Below are 24,498 nucleotides of genomic sequence, written 5' to 3'. Positions count from 1 at the left end.
TGATGGAAGCCCATTATTGTAGCAGGTATGGCGTGATGTAGTGAAGTGGAAATGAGTGGTCCGCAATGGTAGGAACCACTGTCGGTGTCGAACTTGATCGAAAAAGGGGTTATAGCTTTCGATAAGCTGCGTTTTTGGTTGATTTTGGCCATATAAATTTATTGTTTGTTCAATTTGTTTATGTGAATGTGTTTAGGGGTTGATGATAGCTGTTTGTGGTGTGAGCTCCGATGGTTTAGACGATGGATGGATGATGGTTGATGAGATGGAGGCCGGCAATTTTGTGATGGTGGATTTACTTTTGGTAGGGCTATTTGTAATTTTATGAAATATTTAGGAGGAAGATTGTAAATTGTCCTTTTTTTTTTTTTTTGGTTATATTTAAATAGGAAGGTATATTGGATTCTTTATGCTAAAAATCGATTAAAATGACATTTTCTGCAATAAATGTGGAAATAGGGGTGGAAATGCCAAAAAAATGAAGGTAGGAATATTTTGCACTATAACATTGAAAAATAGAGACTTTTTATGCTAATTACCCTTCGTTTGTGAGATCCATGCTGTCAAAATTTGCAGACTGAGATAAAGTAGCTCGATTTCATCAAGACTGCAAATGAACGGCTCTTTTAATTTTTACCTCTAATACCCAATTTTTAATTAGTGGGGCTAATCGAGTTAATCGTTATGCGTCACCAATCTAGGTGACTAGATTGTTCAGTTCGACATGCCTGCCCGTTATGGACCAACCCACAGTCCGTTCCAAGTCGGATTAGAGTAGTTTCGATCCGATTTTTCTATACAGATCCCACAAGAACAAAAGTAGGGTTAAGTTAGACATGTATAAATATAGAATTCATGCATTAATTAGTGCGCTTTGCTGTTTTCCTATTCAAGCCTTTAAGCAACTAGTTTGATTCCCTCTATTCAAATCTGGTTAATATTTGAGTGCAATTCGACCACGCCACAAAAGAAAAATTTCCCATTTGATTATACCTTCAACCATTTGGATAATTTGTCGAGCAAGAAGCCATTGTAAAATATTGTGTTTTTTTTTTGAATTTGATTATGTCTTGAAAGTTTAAACCATTTACGAGGGTCACGTTTGTATTATTTATATCTTATCTTAAACACTCTTCTTCACTTATAGATGAGATTCATTTTTTTAATTTTTTTTTTATTTTATTAAATTTGAACCTTAAAGGTACACAATTTTTAATAAATGGGTGGCGCAAAACTTGAAGTCGTTGGCAACAATCTTCTTGTCATGTCATCGGCAGGTTCTTGAAGATGGAGATCATTAAACACGTCACGTTCCATGAACTTTTGATTGTCTGACTAGGCTTAGTACCATATTTTAATGGATCAGATATGATTCCATTACCAAAACCCATAGGGTTTGTGAAACAATTAATTCAAAAGAAGAATGGAAATTTGTGCGACGAAATTAAGTCGTCAGAAATGTTTGTTGAATTTTACCCTCAACGCATTATCAACACTTCATTTGCACGACCAATCGTCAAAAAAAATAATGATGAAGTTTGCGATACTACTAGGGTTTTGGGCCCTAGCAAATTTATGATTAATTTTGCAACTACTAGAATCTTATTTATAATTCACAAATTTTATCATAAACTTAAACAAAATTATAAAAAGGGAACATTGCAGCAATGGTCCCTAACCTTTTTGTTTTTTACAGATTTTATTTTAACCTTCATTTTGTGCTAGCGAATGTTTCTAACCTTTTATAAATATACACCTGAGATCCTCTAGATGGAAACCGTCTAAAACACCATCAGTTGACTAGAAAATTTTCTTAAACTATTTGCTATCGCGACAATTTTATTGGATGTCAATAACTTTTTGGACGATATTTTGGACTATTTTATTGGATGTTAATTCCTCAATTTTTTCGATTAACTGGCGGTGTTTTGGATGGTTTTCATTCAGATGGACCTCAGGTGCATATTTATGAAAAGTTAGGAACCTCCGCTGGCACAAGATGAAGGTTAGGTAAAGTTTGCAACAAATAAAAATGTAAGGGACCGCTGCTGCAATTTTCTCTTATAATAATTGAACAATACTCGATATATTCTTTTTTTTTTCATCTTCTTTTCTAATAGAGGACTTAACAAGTCATAAGCCCAGATATACTAGATTTCGTTTGACTTGTCTTGGTCGAGGTGTAAAGTAGTTAAGTCTGTTGAGTTTATGACCCAAATTAGGAAAAAATATTTGTTTCCTTATTTTGGCATAAAAAAATTGTTTCCTTATTTTCACGTGATTTTATTGAAAATATATTATTTTCTTATTCCACATTATTTTCATTTTATGGTATCGTATGTCCCTATAAATAGTGACATCTTTTTTCAGTTTAACTCAAGCCAAAATTGTCATGTTGTAATTTTCTCTCCATATCGTCGTTATAATAAAATTTTGTTTCCTCTGCTTAACTCTCTTCGATTTCTTTACTTTAAATCTTGTTTCATGTTTGTGATATTGTTACATATTTCATACAATATCATTAGTCTCAATCTTTACGTTTCCTTTGGGATCAACAAATGGTATTAGACGGGTTTGGTCTTCTGTAGGTCCCGTTGGCCCGATATGTGGGAGGAGACATGTTTTGTCTCCCGTAAAGCCCAATGTATGAGAAGGGAATTGTTGAGGTTGTCCCACATCGATTGTGGATGAGTATGGTATTCAATTTATAAATGTGAGGGAAAGCCTCACCTTTTGAGCTAACTTTTGGATTGAGAGAGACTCAATACCACCCAACACTGGATCAGAGCAATTTTAGTAGCTTGCTTGTTCCCAACAAGTGGTATCAAAGCTAGGTTGCGGGTTCCTTGTGATTTGGTTGGGATTTTTTTAGAGATGGCAACATCGAAATATGATATTCTATTGTTTGATCGCAATACAAGATTTTCGCCATGGCAAATAAAGATAAGGACTGTGTTGTCGCAAATCGATTTAGACGATGCTTTGCTGGGTTTTGATAAGATACGAGGAAATTTGACAACGGAGGAGAAACAACGGAAAGATAATAAGGCTTTTATTGCAGATTATCTCCATCTTTCCAATAACATTATGTAGGATGTGTTGAAGGAGAAAATGACGGCTTCTTTGTGGTTGAAACTGGAGCAGTTGTGCATGACTAAAAGTTTTATGAGCAAATTGCATCTAAAGCAGAGGATGTATTCCCATCACATGACAGATGGAACATCGCTAGAAGATAATCTGGTTGTGTTCAATGAAATAGTTGCAAATTTAAAGACATTGGAGATTAAGTACGATGAGGAGGATCTGACCTTTATCCTATTATGCTCGCTGCCCCACCTCTTATTCATCGTTTCAGGATACCATTTTGTACAGTCGTGATACTTTGACCATTGAGGATGTCTACGATGCTCTGTTCTCAAAGGAAAAGATGAAGCATTTGGTTGGAGTTACGTTTAGGGATAAGGAACGCTCTTGTATCTCATGGTGATCGACGGAGAGACAGATTGAAAGTCAACTTCAGCAATTTGTATTACTTCTATTGCAGGAGGAATGGACACGCTAAAAAGGATTGCGATAAGTTGTGGGCTAAAGGTAACTTTGTTGCAAATCATGGGAGGCAATTGGGTCATTCAGACAAGACCAATATTGCCAAGGATTTTTCAGATGGTGGAGATGTGGTGTTGACCGCATCTGATATGGAATCTAAGCCATACTAGGAGTGGTTTTAGATTTAGCGTGCTCGTTTCATCCCAATCGGGACTTGTTTAAGTCATATAAGGCAGTTAAGCAGTGTGAAGTTGTCATGAGAAACAACCAATTTTGTCAGGTTACTGGAATCGATCGGGTCAGATTGAGATTGCAGGATAGGATAGTCAGAATACTTGGCTAGGTTAGACATGTTCCAGACTTGAAGAATAATCTCATCCGCTGAGTACTTTGGATTCAAAGGGATATAAGTTCTCGGGTGGAGGTAGAGTCTTAAAGGTCTGAAGGGGTATTCGGGTTGTATTGGAAGGACGAAAAAGCCTCAGTTGTACATCTTGCAAGGTCGTGCAGAACCAGTTAAGAGACATCTAGATAGATTTGGTACCGTGGTGGATATTCAATTTGGTACATTACCTCTTGTGATTGGCTCTAGGTTGGTTCAAAACACTACTAAGAAAAGCGTTGGTGATTCCGCTTTTCTACCAACTTCAGTAGATACACTGTGGTCAAATGCTAGGATTGGATCCATTGAGCGTATGTACAGTGTTGGAGATGTCAAGAATACTTTTGGGGTCTTCGAAGGTGACAATTCTAGTAAAGAGCCTTCTGATCAAGCATTGTGTGTGGTTTCTGCTACAGGGTGTGCTTTGACCTTGTTTGAACAATTTTAATTCCTAGTTGGAATTTTGGAAATCCTAGAGTAGGTTTCGGGTGTCACTTGTGGACACCAGGCAGAGGATGATGTTTTTCGTGAGGTGAAGAGTTTTGGTTACTATTTGAGGAGCTAGGTTTTTCGATGCAGTCGAACATATTTTTCTAGGTGGAAAAATTTTGGAGCTTCGTTCGTTGCACCAAAATTTGGGTCAAGATAGAGATTGTTGAGTTTATGACCCAAATTAGGAAAAAAATTATTTCCTTATTTTCACGTGATTTTATTAAAAATATATTATTTTCTTATTCCGCATTATTTCCATCTTTATGGTATGGTATATACATATAAATAATAGCATATTCTTTCGGTTTAGTTCAAGCTAAAATTATTTTGTTATAATTTTTTCTCCATGTCGTCGTTATAATAGAACATCGTTTCCTATGCTTAACTCTTTTTGATTTCTTTACTTTAAATCTTGTTTCATCTTTATGATCTTGTTACATATTTCATACAACGTCAGTAGTCTCAATCCTTGCGTCGCCTTTGGGATCAACAAAGTCGTATTGAGTTTGGATAGTTTAACCTACTTTTCATGGTCTAGGTGTGAAGTAGTCAAGTTGTACTGAGTTTAGACAGTTTGACCCATTTTTTCCATTACGTGACAAGAAAACCATGCGTAGAGTACTCATGTCATGCTAAATAGTGACAACTCAACCTATTTTTTCTGGTTAGGTGACAAGAAAAGCAGGTGTAGAGTAGTCTGGCTGCATTAAGTCTGATTGTTTCGATCCATTATCTTGTTAATTGACAAGAAAACTAGGTGTAGAATAGTTAGACCGCACTACTTTTGGATAACTCGGCCCACTTTTGACCCTCATGGAAAGAAAATAAGGTGTAGAGTAGTCAGGTCACACTGAGTTTGTACAGTTCAATCACTTTTATCTCATATGACAAGTCACGTCACATTGAATTGGACAATTTGAAGATAATATGCTCTCGAAATAGCACATTTTCGAAAAATATATCATTTTGAATTCATATTTATCCCTAAAAGAAAACATTAACTAATGTCAAATGACATTAATTAGTTTGACTACTTGAATGATATATGATTATATAATGTTTAATCATATTCTTCGAAATTAAATAATTGAATTATATCTTATATTGAATCAGAAGTTTAATTTAATTTATTATTTGGCATGACCATTTGGACCATAACTGGATCAATAATGATGCAAAATTAAAAATTCAAAATGAATATTAAATGAAGAACCAAAAGATTCTTCAATCCAATGAATACCTAATTTCATTTGTTCTCTTTATCGATAATTGATTATTAAATATCACTAGCTAAAATAGAAATTGAAATCCCTATATTTCTAAAAACTAATTGGGGTGATGTATGGGGCCTAGTCATCCACCACGTTGATCTTCTAACTATTATTTGAATATAATAAATTTTATGCATATACTAGATGATTGTATGGTATTTGTAACTTGAAGTTTGCAAAATTACTGTTCAAATTTTAAATATAGGCAATATTTTTAGATTATATAATCAAGACTATATCTTGTTAATTCTTGTGGGCATAAATCTCATCATTTTAACAAGTATTAGTTGAGATTTTGATAAATGGTTTAACACTATCATTTGTTAAACGTCTTCAATTAATTTAATTGAAAACACAAGATTTTCCATATTTGTTTATGGGATTCTATTATGTATTATGCTAATATCATAGTTCTACCTATTATAATTGCTTATGGTCAAAGCCTAATTTTTCATCTATTTATTTTGATAGTGCAGTACGTGTAAAATTAATCCACCATAATGCCCTGAGATGGAAAATAAAAAATGTTGAGAATAAATACTTAGTTTGAACCCTTATTCCCAAAAGATGATATTTTATAATGTTGGAAAAATGATTGTCAATTTGATTGGACAATTCTCTCAGCATTAGAGAGATAATTAAGAAGCTAGAAATAATGTACAAATGCATCATTATCTATGACACGTCCTGCCCCGTGTAATACTACTGGACTCTGAACGTGATATGCGCTAATGATAGATACCAATATAAAGCTGAATCCACCATCAAGGCTTCTACAACTACAATATGCAACTTTTTATAATTTATTTTTAACTGAATTTCGACATTATCTCCCCTATAAATAGGACTAACTAACATATGATCCACTGTACACAAATCCCAAAATATAACACAACTCAATAAAGATAAGTTGAAATCTTAACGTTAATCAAGAAAATAACATGAAATATACATATGGATACAAAATACATAATGAGCCCCATAACTATCTATAAGCGATGGAAAATCACATCTAGACATAAACATGCGTCCCAAAACATTGATTATATGTTCTATGAAGTGAGTCATACTAAAAAAACTCTGTCGTGTGGCTCTAACTCTAAAATCAAAGGCTCAACTCCAAAAGGTTCCTGGATGTTCAACTGCTGCCTGATAAGAAAAACGTGAAAAAATATATGAGTTGATAGCTCAATGAGTGGAGAAGTTCAAAAATAATTTTACATTTTCATTTATACATTTTTATCAAAAATTAAGCTCATATCATTTAATAATTCACAAAATAACATTATATAATTATAACCAAAAAGTGAGACATTCACATAACGTGGTAAAATATCATCTCAAGTCATGATATGAACATAACCTGGTAATCATACTATAATCTCATCACATCAAACGTATTGAAAAATTCACAAAAATATACCCTCTAACTGAAATCTGTAAGCTGGTCATACACGCGTAGACTATCCCTTTGGCTAAGCACTCCTGACATGGGCCTCAAGCCCCCTCAATGAATGGAAGTGGGTTTCAAAGACCTCTCATAATTAATTTTAGAATACAGTCAAGGCATCTCAGTGAACTATATGTACACGGTCAAGACCACTTCATGGATACTTTTCTGACCAATCTCAATGTCACATATGTCTCATATACCAACCACAAGTAATCTTTGAAATTCTATATGTATCATAATAATAGAGATTTTTGTAATAATCATAAAATCGAACACATAATTGCACATGCTTTACTAATATACTTAAGTTATAAATACTTTAAAAATAATTAAGTTTTTCGACTCGCGGAACTATTTTCGCAAAATCAACTCGGTTGGTAAGTTGTTCCAATGTCCGTATCGCTACCTGAAATATGATATAATTTTTAAATTAAGAATTAAGTATTTTAAGTAATTAAATAGGTAATACTCAAACTTCATCCTTTCACGTTTAAGCGATTTCTAAAGTTTCTTTAATCACTAAAACTAGTTTTATTTCATTTAACTCAATTTCATAGCTTATTATACTTAATCTTTCAATAAAATTGAATTTAATTTAACAATCTAACAGCTACAAAATTAAACATAATTAGACAATAAGTAACTTTTTACTCACCTTTCAAAATTGAGGAATTCAAGTTTAATAGTACGAAGCACTTAATTCCTGATACGTTGACGATTTTTTTTTTTTTTTGCTTCTTCTTCTTCCTTTTTTCTTTTTTTCTCTCTTTTCTCTCTTCTTCTTATCTGTATCGGTTTCTCTTGTGTGTGTGTAATGAGATGGACTTACACATAATTGGAATGATATAAACCAACTCAATCCACCACCTCATGGTTATTTTATTGTCTTTTTTTTCATAGCTTCACATCTTTGACCATTTTATTTTATTTATTTATTGACTAGTTTTAATTACTTAACTACAATCTAAATTCTCACAAAAGATCATTCGAGCAAGAACTTTGAAAGATAACTTATTTAGATGTATTTACTGATCAAAGAGATAAACAATATCTCACACACCAATTTTAAATGCTCTAAAATGAATTAATGTTCTAGAAGGATTGATAGCATTATATTTGATATATCCATAGCACATTTGAAGCGTGATGGTATTCGATTCTAATACAAAAAATCTCCAAATGAAAATGAAGCAATTCACAAAGATGGTTCCATTAAAGAAGCATATACTCTTGATGAGTATTTGGACATAATAAATTATAAAATCTCAGAAGAGGTCCAGGTACTTGAAATAATAAAAATTGAGATATCTCAATAAGCTATTTCATTATAGAAAAGAAATAGAATCAAAAAGAAAAAAAATTGTCGGCAATACTTTTGCATGTGATGTACTGCATCATATTATCAATATCGAGAATTTTGAAATAAATTTGTCATCAATCGAAGTAATGATTGATCAAATGAAATAATGCGATCATACTAAAATGAATTTACTAAAAAAAATCTGAAATTTCTAAATCTACGGTCTAATCACCAAAAGGTGTATACTTACAAGAAATGAAAATAATAAAATGGTAAAATACAAAGTCTGACTAGTAGCTCTAAGGTTTCTTAGATCATAAATTAATTATGAGGAAACATATTCTCAATGGACACCCTTACTTTTAGATCCTCAAACAAAATTTTCAACTATAATTATATTTTCTTAATTTATGTAAAAATGGAAATAAGCTTTCTCTTTTTTGGAACGGATGGAGTGTAAGACAAAACAGAAACCCGAATAATGATATGTTTTCAGCCCCAACCCCACCATCATCAATGAATTGAGGCGCTATTCTCCTCTTCCCCGTACGTGATTTAAAAGCCACCGTACGTTTTAGGGACTCAACTCCACTTATCATAAATTCAAATGCGACGATCTAAACTATTCCCACTTAGCAATCCTACACCATTTATTTCTTGTCAACACCTGATCACGCAATCTCTGCAGATGTTTACATTTCTTGTAAGTTGTGAACTTTCCTTATTCTGTGTTAACTCGCCAAGTCAAAAACCATGAGAGCTTGGTGGAATCCAGTGCACTTTTCACACTTTTAACATCAACCATTAGTTTTGTTGGGGCCATGCAGCCTTTAAAAAAGTATATTGAAGGTAGCCAAATTTTTCTGCTTTAAATGGTGGAAAAAGCTGTATCCCAGTAATTATAAGACGGAGTACTGATCCAAGTAAAAGTAACGAGTTAGAAATAACTTTTTCTTTCGGTTGTCAATGAAAATACTTTTATCATTATAGTAAACATCAAATAAAGGACATCTAAACATGTAATTAGCAATAAAATATATTCCTGAATTGCATTTGCAACCCACTTTTCAATGTTATAATATAAATATTGGAAGGGAGTATCCTCCAAAATGCACTGAATTCATATATACAAGTTTGACTCTACCAACTTCATAAGAAGGCTTACGTAAAACCAGGCTTTCTCCTTTTCACAGGCTTTTGTTCATGGAAATCGATTCATCAAACCAAGAAAAAAGCACCGGATCGGGTGGTGGCATTAAGGCCATTCCCAGGAAGTTTAAGGCCAAGGTGGTGGAAATTGTGGTGAAAACCAAGAAAATCGGACAAGATGATCCGAGGAGAGTGGCACACTCTGCAAAGGTGGGATTAGCTCTCACTTTAGTGTCCTTTCTCTACTATTTCAGGCCTCTCTATGATGGCTTTGGACAAGCAGGAATGTGGGCAATCTTAACAGTTGTCGTTGTTTTTGAATACACAGTTGGTAAGTCTTGTAATAAACGAGTTCATGGTCAACACATATCAGCTTATATATGTTATTTTGCTTATATAAAGGAAATATTAAACACATATCATCGTTTTTACCCTTATAATAACTTAAATAAACTAAATGGATGGATCTTCTTTTCTTTAGGTGGAACCTTGTCAAAGTGTATTAACAGAGGTTTTGCAACACTGCTAGCGGGTGCTTTAGGGATTGCCGCTGAATACTTGGCCACCCTCTGTGGAGAGAAAGGAGAGCCTGTTCTTCTTGGCATTCTAGTGTTCATTTTAGGTAAAAATTTCATTAACAATCTTCCTATGCACGAAAACTTCAAAAAACCAATAGTTTTTGTTTCTTCTACGCTTCAAACGCTTTGTAAACTATAGAAATCTACCTTGCAAAATTCTTTTTAAACTCAATATTCATTTGATATTACATGTTTCCAGAAACTTACATCATATTAATTGTTTTCAAAATTTCTAAATGCAGCTACAACATCAACATTTATGAGGTTTTTTCCAAATATCAAGAGGAGGTATGATTATGGAGTCTTGATATTTATACTCACGTTCTCACTGGTAGCTGTATCGGGCTATCGAGTAAGCCAAATTATCCAGCTTGCACACCAAAGGCTGTCCACAATTCTCATTGGTGCCGCAACCTGTATAGTAATCTCCATATGCATATGTCCAGTTTGGGCGGGTCAAGATTTGCATAATCTGGCTGCTACAAATATAGAAAAACTTGCTAGCTTCTTAGAAGGTACACGTGGAAGATTATCTTTTATGTTACTTTTATTACAAAATTTTATTTGTCTGACAAACCTTTCTACAAAAATTGATTTACAGGTTTTGGAGATGAATTTTTCAGTTTTCTTGGAGATGAAGGTAGCGTAGTTGCCTCCAAAGATGACAAGTTTTTTCTTCAAGGATATAAAAGCGTGCTAAATGCAAAGGCTACTGAGGAATCCTTGGTATCCATTCTCTAACATCTTAAACTTCTACGTTTTAAATTAGAGTCGATACCATGAATTCTTGACAAATCAATGCTTTATTATTTTCAGGCAAATTTCGCGTGGTGGGAGCCTGCTCATGGTTGCTTCAAGTTTCATCATCCATGGAAACAATACTTGAAGACTGGCGTCCTTGCCAGAGAATGTGCATGTCATATCGAAGCACTTACTAGCTACATAAACTCAAGGCCTCAGGTATTAAATGCGTAATATTCAATTAATTCATGTAGCTTACTCCAAATTTATTCTGAATAATAGCTAATTTGTTAGTGCAGGTTCCATCAGAGTTTTACAGAAACATTCATCAACCTTGTGTAAAAATGAGCTTAGAATCTAGCAAGGCTCTAAAAGATTTAGCAGGCGCAATTAAGAATTTGACTCATCCATGTGAAGCTGAAACCCATGTAAAGAATTCCAAAGCAGCTGCTAATGAACTCAAAAGCATTCTAGAAAATTCCTCATTGCTAGCCATACAAGACGACGTTCAAGAAATCGTACCAGCGCTCGTTGTTGCATCGATCCTAATAAATATCATTAATTGCATCGAGAAAATTTCAGACTCCATTCATGAACTCTCCGAAAAGTCACATTTCAAGAATGCAAATTCACCTGAGAAACAACAGCAAAAGCAATTGCTTCACCGTGGAATTGTGAAACCCATTAATATTGATGCTAATTGCAATCATGTTGCAATCGAGATACATGGCAAAATTGAGGACAACTCGTCTGTTCAAGCAACAAATAAAGGCGAAGCAGTCCATATGTAAATTTTTTAAGTAACAAGATATGTTAATGAAGGTTGACTGCTATACAAGGCGTTGTATTTTTTACCATGTAAAAGTCGATGATGCATCGATGTCGATGATAATGCATCACAGCATAGTACAATACATGTACTAAACTCATTATTATGGAAAGAAATAAATTAAGCAAAAAGTTCCTTTATAAAGTACTAACTCTTTAGTGAAGGAATATTTTTCTTTACAAGTGCGCTTATTTTCTAGCACAAATTTATACTTTATCGATGGGTTAGTCACTCAAAAACAACATAGGTCTGAAACATGTAATCAAGAAGATCACGTTTCTTAGGTATCAGTACAGTGTCTAATGTCTATGATGAGGCACCTTGAAGATAAGTTATAAATAAAAAAAAAACTCTTTCCTACTCTAGCAACTTCAATTTTTAAGGGTTTCGATATCGTATAACAAAATTAAACTTGCGTAAAGTTTAGAAATATCACTTTAATTCTTTAAAAATAACACTTCTTTACAAAATCTTGGTAAAAAAGGTCAGATATATTAGCACAGAAACTGAAGAGTGGCCACTGTACAAACATATATTATGATGTTTGGAATCTGTTTTTGGAGTTTAGGTGAGAAGAGATGGTGGGAACAACTCGTTCGATCTGCTATACGTACGAAAAATTCTGCACGCACACTTTCTTTAACAGTGAATAGGTTAGAAAACCTCAGTTTAGGCACTCAAAAGAAGACCCAAAAACAAGAAAAAAAAATTATTTATTTGTGGGGAGAGAGGGGATTGCTCCCCACTTGAATCCCATATATGCAAGTTGCAAGAAGAATATTCTACCATGTTTTTTCTTTCCAACACTCTGCGTGTAAGATCGTCCTAGGGATCAGTTCAGTTTCAGGGTTAAAAAAAAGAATAAAATTTGATATTACCAGCTTTTTACAGTAATTAAGACCAGGAAGAGGAGTAAAAGACAGCATAATTAACATGTTATATCATTCGAAAGTTTAAAATGTCATTATCTTATATTTAACCTAACCCCATATAGCCAAACTATAGGTCTATTTTTTGCTAGGTTAGGGAAAAAAATTATAAATGAGTGGTCTTTAAATCTCAACACAGGACTGTTAAGTCGCTCTTATATTATGTTAGATTATTATCTTATCAAAAAGTTTAAGACAGACAAGCCAATAAAAAAATTTATTTCTTAATTATATTGAAGTTTATACAAACATCACATACAAAATAAATTGGTGCGACTTGTTATATTTGTTTAATTTATAACAATTAAGTGATAAGGGTGTTTTGGATACTTTTGACGTCGAGAATTCGCGTTAGAATAGATGAAAAAAGTGGAGAAAAAATCATAGTGAACGATAAGCAAGAAGAAAAATCACCCCTGTAACGCTCCTCTCGTGTTAGTGACAAATAGAAAGTAAAACTTTTTTTTTTTTTTTTTACAAGGTGTCCGGGCTTGCGTCCGACTAGATCCTTGTCCCTGAACCTCCAGCCCCTCAGCAGCTCAGGGAGGTAAATCGCAGGATGTGCCCTTGTTGGCTTCCAGGTTCCCACAACTCATTTGGACTCTTTCCGCAAAGAGAGCTCTCCTCACTGGGCGTTTGTTCACACCAATGGCTTCCTCTCCATATAGAAAGTAAAACTTGTTTCTACTTCTAGTCGCTAGGTTCATTTTGGTTCAATTCTTTTAAGAGCCTGTTTGGAAGTGATTTTTTCCTTAAAAAAATTAATTTTTTGACCATTATTTTACTATTTAGGCTGTCATGTTTGACTTCTTCTCTCACAAGTGAATCCCACTTTTCTCCTAACGGTCAAAAAATTAATTTTCAAAATTACTCCCAAATAGGCTCTAAATCTTTGTATCCCTCTGTGATTGGGAGGTGTTTCCTTTAAGGTTTATTTATTTTTTATTTTTTTTGGCCATCGTTTTAGGCTCAAAGTCTTCACTTTCTTCTCCTTCTCCTCAAGTTTCCAACATGAATTACATTTATTATTATTATTATTATTATTATTATTATGGTCCTTTAGGCGTGGCATTGTACAACTATTTTTTTACGCCAGCTAGTCCATGTTTCCCACAGCTATTGAAGGAGATTGGTTAATTGATAAAATGGCTTTGTCTAAAATCTTAAACCACTAAATGCCCATCTCATGAATTTTGTACTCAATTAAATATTTATGGAATAATACGTTTACTAATCAAAGTTTATTTTAAGAAATAATAAAAATATCATTTGGAATTCCCAAAAATAAAGAATTATACTATGTTGGACTTATTGACATGCACGTGCTATGGACCAGAATCGTCCTTGTGTTTAATTTAATGAAATAATTCTTTTTCATGGCAAAACTATATAGTACCTATTTGGTGGAAAATAAAATTAGATTTTTAATAAATTTTGATCAAATTTAATGAAATGTATTATTGAAAGTTGTAGGTCCAATGAAATATGTATCAAATTCTAGATTTTATTCCCTATCAAACAAGGACATATTATACTATATGATAATGATAATCATGTTTCCAAATTTTCTTTTTTCTACTAATTCCTGTGTCCTTAAAGAAAAAGAAAATTTGCTTAGATTTAAAATGATTTATGTGTCTTTCTTGAAAATTCAGCTCCCCCACTAAAAATGGTTCCAAGTAGTAAGATATAGGAACAAGAATATGCTCCTAAATCAGGATAATATTCTTGTGTTCAGGGGTGGAGTCAGAAAATTTGTTCAGTACGGGCATAATTTAACACACGTCAAACATTGAATTTTGGTCATAAATTTAATAATGATAAAACTATAAAAAAACAAAAACAAAAACAAAAACAAAAATAAAAACAAAAACAAAAAATGACATAGTTTATAATTAAACGTGTTCCTTGCAAGTTTTCATATTTTGACAAGTGAAATCCAAAATAACCTATACCTAAAATCAAGAAAAATCATAGGATATTGCTTAAAAAAAATAATAATAATAAAATAAAAATTTTTTGGGCCTAAAAATTCAATGCGGGCATATGCCCGCACTCGTCCTCACATGGCTCCGCCCATGCTTGTGTTAAAAAAATTCTAGCACGAAACTAGGAGAAGACTTCTAAGAATTAGAAATCATAATTATATACCATCGAGAGCAATTAAAATAGCAAAAAGAAAAATGGATACACACATATGATTTATAAATATTCACCTCAAAGTGAGACTACATCCCCTTCCGTCATTATAATAATTTTTTATGATGAAAAGAAGCTTGAAAGAGAAAATCGTACATCAAGATAATTTAAAACCTAATGATGACTTTCTATTTATAAGACAAATTAGGGTAAAATCAAGACCACTGTGGGCATATTATAGATTGAAACCTACTTGAACTAGATCTTCCGACTCTCACGCTTAAAAATGAATGGGCAGGTTCTGAAGACGACTGGCTTTCTAGGGTAAGGGATATTATTTTTAGAGTTATAGAACAATGTGGGTTATGCTCTAATAATGCAGCTGAACTTCGAGCATTTCTTACAAGTCTCAAGTTGTGTTACCAACGAACCTTACTAAAATTTAGTGCTAAAATGGGAGCTTTATTAATAGACAAGATAATAGAATCTCAAACTTTCCATATAGTATAGATAGGAGCGTAAAAACTCGTTAAAGAATAACAAGAATAAGCATGCTTTAATAAATTTGTTTTGAATGAGTAAATATTCAAAATGAGCTGTTTAATTAAGAGCTTGTTTGTCTCTAATTATGGGAGAAATTATAGAATTTTGAATAATATTTTTTGAGAATGTGTGGTTAAAATTTAAAGAAATTTTATTAGTTTGTGTGTAAATTATTTTATTATGTGAATATGCGATATAAAATATTATTGTAGTAAATAATTTAATTTGTTAAAAGATTACAAATTGGGGCTAAATCATTTAAAGCATAATTGTACCATGTGAACAAAGACTCTTAAATGCAACACATGAAGTAATAATAGGTTTTGACTAGTGAAGTTAGGTAAAGTGGCAGATGGGAGGTAGGCTATTTTTTTGTTTAGTTTTTGAAAAAGTAGGTTTAAGTTGGTAAATAACTTTTTGAAGCAGCCTATAACGTACCTCTGAAGAAAAATGAAAAGTTACCGCTCTAATTCCTAACTTATCACGCTTGTAACTACTTGATTGTTTACATTTCTAAGTGTTAGCGTCACTTGGTAGTGAAATTGTTTAATTGGAGATTAAATTCAACGTCTTTAATTAGATCAATGGAGTGTTAGGTTGTGGCAAGAGGGAGGAGAAAGAATTGCAACGACAAGAGAAAAGGTGTGTGCAAAGTTGTGATCGCGTGGTTGCTATAACTGGTGGAGAATTATTGGGATCGAATCAACAATTTTTCTATTTTATTTACTCTATAGTGACATGACGGATATGCTCATCGTAAAATCTTACATATGAAAGTCCTGTGCTAATTTGGGGGACATGTTGAATGATTTTCGCTCAAAAGGGCCACTGTTTTGGCAAAATTGGAATGTTAAGGGACCAAAATGTTACAATTATAGATTGAGAATCACATTACTACAACAATAAACATTTGGACCTAACACTCAAATTTTGGCACCTATATATGATTTTATATCATTCCATCCAAAATACAAAAACTTCGTATCAGGGTTTTAGGAATCGTTTGGCTGGACTTGCTTTCTTGTAGAATGTTTTCTAAGGAAACTACGGACTCTTTTGGTACGACTTTAGCTTTAACTTCCTGTAGAAGAGCATTTTGAGGAAGCTATGTTAATTTTTATTTATAAACTAATTCTAAAATAGATTTATATTCTAGAAGTAATTTTAGAAAAAGTCTTATTAGACCACGTTCCTCTAAAAACTCTTCTAATTAGAAGAATTACTTCCATAAAATTAGTCAAAAAAAAAAAATTGGATTTCGATAGCCCATTTTGACGTTTCTAAAATCACGCTCAATGAGTCATATATTAAGTCAACTTCCTTCAAAAAAATTTCAAGTAAGATAAAATACTTTTAAAAAATTATATAAATATGTTCAAAAGTAATTTTAATTTTTCAAAAGCATTTCAAATGAATCCTTAATCACTCTCTAAATCAGAATTACCTCTAATATTGATCATCCACTAATGAAATTTTAATAAAGTATTGCATCTCAATTATTCTCACAGTGTGTGAGAAAATGGACTACCACCCCACCCCAACCCTCTCCCTTTCGGGGTGTCTAGTAGTGTAGTGCATGTGTAGGGAAAACTCAAGAAACTATGGCCACGTCATGTGATTCTTCTTCCCATACCCAAAAGTGCCATGCAAATGACCAATTTTATTTTATTTTTTTTAAATTTACGGTGGCTGCGATCCCACAGCATAAACCATATTGGAAAAAGGATGAATATTCTCATTGTCAGTGTCACAAGATTTATTTTAGTACGGGTTCATGAATGAGATTTACTTATATATAAGTTAAAAAATTCTAAGTGAAATGCGATTTATGACAGGGTCTTGATAGACATGACTTACATGGAACCCACATTGATTAAACTATAGTGGCATAATCGGTATTTATAATCTGATCCGGTGGTCATTATTTCAAATATATATATATTGAATAATGATTTTTAGAAAAATATATGGTTAAGAAGTAAGGACAAATTTTAGATTTATGTATAAAATATTTTATCAATTATGCTAATTGTACATAATTTCTTGTACCTAACGGTGTTCGAACGAACACCCTTAGGTATAAGAAATCTTTGTTAAAAGAGTGATGTTATGTTGCATTAATCTGTTTGTACAGAAATATTATATAGGAATTCATACAAGTGCTGCATTGGTTGAATTTTTATTTTTTAATTGTATTTTGCTCAACACCCTATGAAAAACTATCAAGTGTAACCATATACAATTCTTTGTAAATTTTTCCTGTACACATATCATCGGTTTATTATTTATTATTTTTTTATTTTTATTTTTTGTAGTTACTTGTGTGGGTTAATTACGTCAATGGTTATTGAAATTATTTTTTACATTAGTAATAATTCAAGTTTTTAATCGACATATTGATAATCTCCTGGTCGAAAGTTATTTTTAAATCTACGTGACACAATTAAGTGCCAATTTGTTATTAGACGACGTTATTTTTTACGCAAATTAAGATGTATTGTGGAGTTAGAAAGTGTGGATTACATATGTTAAGATGAGAAAATGTAATGTCAAATTTGGTTTGCTCTAAGTTTGGTCTTAAATCAAATAGAAAACCCACTTTTGTTTTTTAACAACTATTTTGCTGACTAACCTAATGAGTAATGTTAGCATTGTTTGGTAGTGATTATGAGAATTGATTTTTTGATCGTCGGAAAAAAATTGAATCCCACTTGCAAGTGAAGAAATAAAAAATGATGACTGAAATAGTAAAATAACAGTAAAAAAATTGATTTTTTAGGATGAAAAATTACCATCAAACGAGAGCTTATTTGGTGATATGTTGACACTTAATAATGTAACATAATATTTAAAATTTTTATTGCATGATCATTTGTATAAGAATTCGAAATTTGAGTGTCTATTGCTATAATAAAATAATTTCAATGACCCTATTTGTGGGTATTGTCAGGGTATAAATATTGTCATTTTCTTAATAATTTAAATTACAAATGAAAGGAATACAAATTTTCATGTTCTTTTTTTAGTTTTTTCTTTTTTTTTTCCCTCAATTTTATTCATTCTATACTTTCTAACTCTTCAATAACTAGAGGAGCCTCACGAATCTAAATTAAGAGCCTGTCTCCTAAGGTTAATGCTTCAGTTTTTCTGTAAAAAGGGCGAAAAAAACATTTTGAGAAAGTCACATTGTGCTAACTTCCTCTAATCTTTTAGTCTTATAAAATATTTCTAAAAAATATTTAAACAAATTCAAATATAGGCACATAGCTTTCCATACACCCTTTTTCTCCTCTTCCTTACCAGGAGGGCAATCTTCTCTTATGGCGCAATCTTCTCTTATGGCCTTCACCTCCCGCCCCGCCCAGAAATACAGAGCAAAAGGCCCAAGATGAACCAATATGAATGAGCGTAAGCTTCGTTGCCCGAATCTACTCCCACGGTTGGCCTACTACTACTTTTATATATTATTGCATCACAGAAGCGATTGATGCTACCCTTCTTCATCTGTCCTCTGACGGTGGTGCGAATTATCACGAGCTGACCTGCCGTCTCCTCTCCTGCCATATCTATCTTCCCTATGATAAGACTCAGACTCATATTGTCTTGATCTCATTTCATCTCTTACCATGGTCTCTTCTCGACTTTGGTTCATAATCATTCCTCCTCGACATTTTACCCCTATTCTGTCCAAAGCATTTGATTCAATCCTTTCACACGATCTTTTCAAGCCTATGTCACTGAATTTTAGTGGGGAATTGTGTGAATCTTTGTTGGTATATCTGTGCCCTCTCAAAGTGGCAGATTCTGGAACATGGCTAGACTGATCAGATCGTCTTCCACACCTTGCTGAACCCTCGAATTTGTCTAGAGCCCATCTTGATTGTCTATCTTCTTCAGCTCCCCAACCTGTATTTGCTACTCTCTGAATTTGAGATAAAGGGCAATAACATAAGCTGACAATAGCCATTAGACAGAAAAAATGTCTCTCCACAATACGAGATGCTAACGAAGTTGGTAAGGCAAATTAAAAGGTTAAATTAACTCCCCAACCCTTCAAGCCACTAAGAACAACACAAAAGGAAACGGGTGACAGGAAGTTCATAGTAAATATCAAGTGAAAGATGCAGAAATAGCATGGTATAAGCATGTTTTCAACTTCAGTCTTTAGTCACATTAAAACGCAAAAGATTATGAATTAAGGACCTTCCAGAACTACCATGCTGCATATGACAATAGTTGACACTTAAAAAGCCTATACGAGTAAGGAAAATGTCACGAAGTTCGGTACGTTCCTTAACTACCATGCTGGGTTCAACAATAGATGAAAGTTAGAGCCTATGGGATTCCTCAGTCAAATACGAGTAAAATGGAATGAGTTGTTCAAAAAGATGGGAATTAAAAATGTGATGAACCATCTCACACACCTTTTTAAGACTGAAGCAACTTTTAGCAAACGGTACAAAATAAAAGAGACAGGATAGTTTGTGTATGACATCTAAACTCGTCTTCCTCAACAACAGGATTAGTTCTACATGACAGTGAGTTCAGTTAAAAAAAAAAAGAAACTTTGTTTCTTTAACTTAGATCATACATGCTCGAGGGCATACACACAAGCACACACAGTCGCGTGCACAAGTGTATAGAAAACACCCACATGTGAGTTGGCAAACATCAAGTAAAATTTCCAATGAAACCACTAATTTCTCGAAAAGTATAACGAATTAACAATCAGAGCAGCTATAGCCTATTATCCCCAACTACTAAAAATAATAACAATAACAATAATAATAAATAAATAAATAAAATAAAACAAGTGAGAAATGCACGTTACACCAAAAACCTACCAAAACAGTCGCTAGGAAAACTTAAAATGGCTTTAAAAAGCTAAGGCGCCATTTGGTTTGTGTTTCAATTTTTAGTTTTCATTTTTGAGTTCATTTTCTGTTTTTTGTTTTGAGGGTCTGTTTTAAGATTTTTAAAAATGCATTTGGTTTGTCATTTTGAAAAATATTTCTTAATACAGAAAATTAGAAAACACGTTTGGTTTGAAATTTTGAAAATGATGTTTTATGAAATTTTATTCCATTAAATTAGATTACCTAGCAATAGAACAATTTTATATTAATATATTATCAAGTATTAATATATTATGTTCAAGGAAAAAGAGTTGAGGAAAAACGAAAGAACAAAATTTTAACAATTATCTTTAGCACGTTAATCCTATACGGGAAAGGGGAATCAAAGAGATGTAGCAACGTTCATCAAAACTTACTTGCTTGTCGAGAGAGAACTTGCAGCCATCTCCACGATTACATTCTCCCCTTTGAAAAGCTCGCCAAATAACTTGTTCCTCTCTCTTTAGCCGCTCGGCTTCCTCATCCTCATCCTCATCCTCTTTCTTCTTGTAATTACTCATGTGATCAACTCTAATTGTTCGACCCAGAATTTGAGCTCCATTTAGACTATCTATACATTCAACCAACATGATGTTATGGAAATAGTGTTAGCATACTCTTTGGACGAGTCCTAAGGAAAAAGAAAAGCAATTGAAGGAGTAGAGAGACTTACCTGCGGCTAAATTTGTACTTCTTTGATCCTCATAAGCAAGAAAACAAAACCCTTTGGATTTTCCTGTGCCTTTGTCTCTAACTAAATTCATATCAACGACCTCCCCGTACTTGAAAGGTAAAATCAACTGAATTAGAAGGCAATTTTGTAACAAAATAGGGATATAAAATAACTATTTATGGGGGATTGATAGAAAGAGCAAAAGGACAAACTGAGCAAAGACTGCAAGGAGATCGCCTTCTGTGAGGTCAAAGGGGATCCCACCAACATAAACATAGGTGGAGTCTCTATACTTTGCATGCCAAGATGCCTCTTCAGATATGCCAAGTGTTGCTTCTTTCTTGTTGATGTTTTGAATACGCTTCACCAATATTAATGGACTCATCGGTCAGATTTTGAAATCCACTGCGAATATTTACAACTTTTACTGCTGCGACAAAATATAAAATGAAATCAACTGCCAAGTTCTTGATGCTGCGAATCAAATATAAACTCATGTCAAAAATTGTATATAGCTGGCAAAAAACTTAACCATTAGTACGACAAGATACAATTAAATCAAATCAAATCTAATCCAATCCATTTGTAAAACTATTAAAACAAATTATATTTTGAATCGTCGAAACTTAGGCAGGAAGGGAGTAGGAATTCAATATGCCAATTCATATCAAAATTCATGTAGATGACAAAAAGCGGAAGTTAACATAACAACTGGAAAATTTCCAAACGAAATCAAAATGTTGAGAAGCAGATGGCAGAAAAAGTGTGAGGGAGGTGAATAAAATTCCCAAATCAGGGTTTCCGGTCCAAAACAGCGTTGTTTGTGTCTCTCTCAATTCTTATTTATACATCTTATACCTACAGAGATTCAGAGTTCTCCTGAGTGTTTATAAACAGTGGCTCTTACACAATATATAAATAATAAATGGACAGCAAATTATGATTCCGCAAAATATGTTAATAGGCAAAAATAGTTTTCATCCCTTGTCAAACATTCCTTTCATTGATATTTTGTTCATCACAAGAAGATGCGGATTTATGTTTATAACTATAATATCTCAACACGCTTGTTACAAACAATCAGTTCAATTAATGCAAAGGACAAACATACAATCAATACTACCCTCAATTCAATAAGAAAATCAAAATTTCCCCAAATCAGTTCTTCAAAATGAATTCTAAAATTATAGAGTATAATTGCAATCAGAAGTTCCCAAGCTTCATTTAGGGGAACACAAGTCAACAGCATCACACAAACAGAGAGATCAACAATTATTGGGAAAAAAAAAAAAAAAGGAACAAAGCAAGCCCCTCCATGAAATTTAGTCAGAGAAAAAGAAAGAAGAATAATAAATTAATATTTAGGTTGTTACCTTTCAACAGCAATCAAAATCAAATTTGTCAAGTATCAACGGCAAAATGGGACAATAATCTGTTGAAAGCGGCGGTCCGGCGATGCGGAAAAAATCATCAGCGTGCAGCGGCGGCGGTTGAAATTTCAGCTTCCTAAATAACATTAGTTATTGAGTGGCAAATTGAGCCTAACAACAATCAATGTAGGATCTACGACGTTGCCGATGAAGTAGAAATAGCTTGGAAGAGCACAATTGTCATTCCAAATTTAAAATAAAATAAAAAGCAGGGGATATACGTGATAATGAATAAAGATTGAGGACCATCACCATAATTAAAATATAGTATAATAAATAAAAATAATATGAATATAATTACTCGAGAAAAATAACGACCCTTGTATGAAAAATTTCCAAATGCCCTTATTAGTAAGCTCTTGTTTGGAAGTGATTATAATTTTTATAAATTATAAACAAATAAAAATGACTAAAAAATAAGTAAATTATATTTGTAAATTTTACGAAATGTGTAGATAAAAAATGTATTTGACTAAAAATGTTTATAGTTTAAACACTCTCAAACAAGGGCTATAAATCTCATTAATCTTTGCCGAGGACAAAAATTAATAACAGAAGTATTTCGTGAAATTTTCACTTGTAAGTAGGGGTGGGAGCGGGTCGGTTTGGTTCGGTTCTAAAGAAAATCGAATCGAACCAAAATTTTCGAGTATTTAGTAAATGGAACCGTCGGATCCAAATATAACTATGGAACCGTTCGGGTTCGGTTCCGTTCGGTTCAGTTCAGCTCTGTACTATAATTAAATTTTTTAACATTTATAACAATATTATATAAATACAACTAATGACACATTCAATGGTTTTGAAATGTTAGAGACTTGTAGACTACATTGTTCAAATGATCGCTACAGTCAAAATTTCGGTTGGCGAAAGTCACAGCGTCGGTCGACAATTGTATAGATTAGTCAGCTAGGTTGCGAGAGTCGAGATAGCGTTATGCACTTTAGTATAGGTATTTAGGGTTATTTAGTGGGTTGGATCTTGTTGGGCTAAGAAATGAGACAATAAAAGGGGTATTTGGGCCAAAAATTAAAAAATTAGAAATAAAATAAATTATTGGGCCAAAAATTTGGATTTAAAAATTGTTAATTTGTTAATTTCTTTAGAAAAAATTAAAATTAAACTAATTTGATTTATTCAATATAAAAAAAATTAGAAAGATTCAGTTCTTATTCGGTTCTTGGTTTAGAACCGAGAACCGAACCGTACCCGTCAGTTCTCAATTCAGATGCCCGTTCGGATATTTAATTTGACAAAAATCGTCGGGTTCGATTCGATTCGACCGGTTCGATTAAGGAGATTTGCCCAGCCCTACTTGTAGGAAATTTACACCATTAGGAAAAAAAATTAGGGACATGGATTGAAATTTTTACAAAATATTGCAAATTTGGAATAAAGACTAGCGCTTAAGGTAAAATATGTCAATTACCGTCTATGTAATTTTTGGCTTGCTTGTAATTTTTTGACAAATTACAGTGTATGCAAGTTTTTTATAATGATGGTAACTTACTAGGGGCATGTTTGAGAGCGATTTTTTCACCCAAAAAATTGATTTTTTGACTGTTATTTCACTATTCCAATCGTCATAGTTATCTTCTTCTCTTACAGGTGGACCCCATTTTTCTCCTAATTGTCAAAAAATCAATTCTCAAAATCACTCCCAAACAGGCTCTAGGTATAACTTATTTTTCGAAATTATAAGTTATAATCTATAGCCTATAAATTGTGTAGTTGTAACTTAGCCCCTATTTGTTTAGTTATCATTATTTCAAAATTCATTTTTTTCACTCATTTTTAATAATACAGTCTCATAATAAAAATATTACATTCGTGTGATCAATTAATTTTAAAAAAAAAAATAATACCTAATTAATGAAATCAGAACTTAAAAAGTATGATTTCAAGTCATTTTCTCACAATGTACCCTTATTGCATGGGGAAAGGGCCCTATACCTTTTGAATTTGTGGACTCCAGTTATTCATTCATGGTCCAGATAAAAAGTCTAATATAAAATTTTGGGACCCCTTTTGTCTGCACTTTGTTGCCCTAAATAACTAACTTTGCAACGCCACACCACACAAGACAGTGGGGTAATTTAAAGAGAATTTTTTAGCCTTAAAATATGAATCAAAGAAATGAAAAAGGCA

The 24,498-nt window shown here is 32.9% G+C and overlaps 3 protein-coding genes across 6 annotated transcripts in view; 2 read left to right on the top strand and 1 right to left on the bottom strand.

The window, feature by feature from the left end:
• Positions 1-773, top strand: part of LOC111399999 — a 7,380-nt gene extending 6,607 nt beyond the window's left edge. Inside the window, exons 4-5 of the mRNA XM_023027480.1 lie at positions 197-304; positions 702-773. Coding sequence (XP_022883248.1) covers positions 197-304; positions 702-773 — 180 coding nt within the window. The remainder of the gene's footprint in view (positions 1-196; positions 305-701) is intronic.
• An 8,774-nt stretch (positions 774-9,547) lies between these two features.
• LOC111400079 (aluminum-activated malate transporter 8-like) lies at positions 9,548-11,904 on the top strand. The gene is made up of 6 exons (XM_023027531.1): positions 9,548-9,924; positions 10,075-10,215; positions 10,414-10,686; positions 10,773-10,897; positions 10,988-11,131; positions 11,212-11,904. The coding sequence occupies exons 1-6, from the start codon at positions 9,648-9,650 to the stop codon at positions 11,701-11,703; spliced, it is 1,452 nt and encodes a 483-aa protein (XP_022883299.1). The 5' UTR covers positions 9,548-9,647; the 3' UTR covers positions 11,704-11,904.
• Positions 11,905-18,474: 6,570 nt separating this feature from the next.
• Positions 18,475-22,532, bottom strand: LOC111399782 (zinc finger CCCH domain-containing protein 25-like). Of its 4 annotated transcripts, none has more exons than XM_023027262.1 (5): positions 22,294-22,532; positions 21,133-21,350; positions 20,921-21,029; positions 20,625-20,818; positions 18,475-19,274 (listed from the first exon to the last, which is right to left on the bottom strand). In XM_023027262.1, the coding sequence occupies exons 3-5, from the start codon at positions 21,009-21,011 to the stop codon at positions 18,843-18,845; spliced, it is 717 nt and encodes a 238-aa protein (XP_022883030.1). In that variant the 5' UTR covers positions 21,012-21,029; positions 21,133-21,350; positions 22,294-22,532; the 3' UTR covers positions 18,475-18,842. The 4 variants fall into 4 exon arrangements, with proteins under 4 accessions (XP_022883030.1, XP_022883028.1, XP_022883031.1 ...); XM_023027260.1 differs by having other exon boundaries at positions 21,133-21,394; positions 22,294-22,512; XM_023027263.1 differs by having other exon boundaries at positions 21,133-21,347; positions 22,294-22,512.
• Between the last annotated feature and the right edge of the window lie 1,966 nt (positions 22,533-24,498).

The sequence above is a fragment of the Olea europaea genome, chromosome 9 (genome assembly GCF_002742605.1).
Source record: "Olea europaea var. sylvestris chromosome 9, O_europaea_v1, whole genome shotgun sequence".
Taxonomy (NCBI): Eukaryota; Viridiplantae; Streptophyta; class Magnoliopsida; order Lamiales; family Oleaceae; genus Olea; species Olea europaea.
This window is presented reverse-complemented; position numbering and strand designations above follow the sequence as displayed.

Coding starts and splice junctions, on each gene's coding strand:
- LOC111400079 (XM_023027531.1), top strand. CDS start 9,648: ATGGAAATCGATTCATCAAACCAAGAAAAAAGCACCGGATCGGGTGGT. Junction 9,925..10,074: donor TGTTTTTGAATACACAGTTG/GTAAGTCTTGTA, acceptor TCTTTTCTTTAG/GTGGAACCTTGTCAAAGTGT. Junction 10,687..10,772: donor ACTTGCTAGCTTCTTAGAAG/GTACACGTGGAA, acceptor ATTGATTTACAG/GTTTTGGAGATGAATTTTTC.
- LOC111399782 (XM_023027262.1), bottom strand. CDS start 21,011: ATGAATTTAGTTAGAGACAAAGGCACAGGAAAATCCAAAGGGTTTTGT. Junction 20,819..20,920: donor AAGTACAAATTTAGCCGCAG/GTAAGTCTCTCT, acceptor TTGAATGTATAG/ATAGTCTAAATGGAGCTCAA. Junction 19,275..20,624: donor AGTTCTCTCTCGACAAGCAA/GTAAGTTTTGAT, acceptor TCTCAAATTCAG/AGAGTAGCAAATACAGGTTG.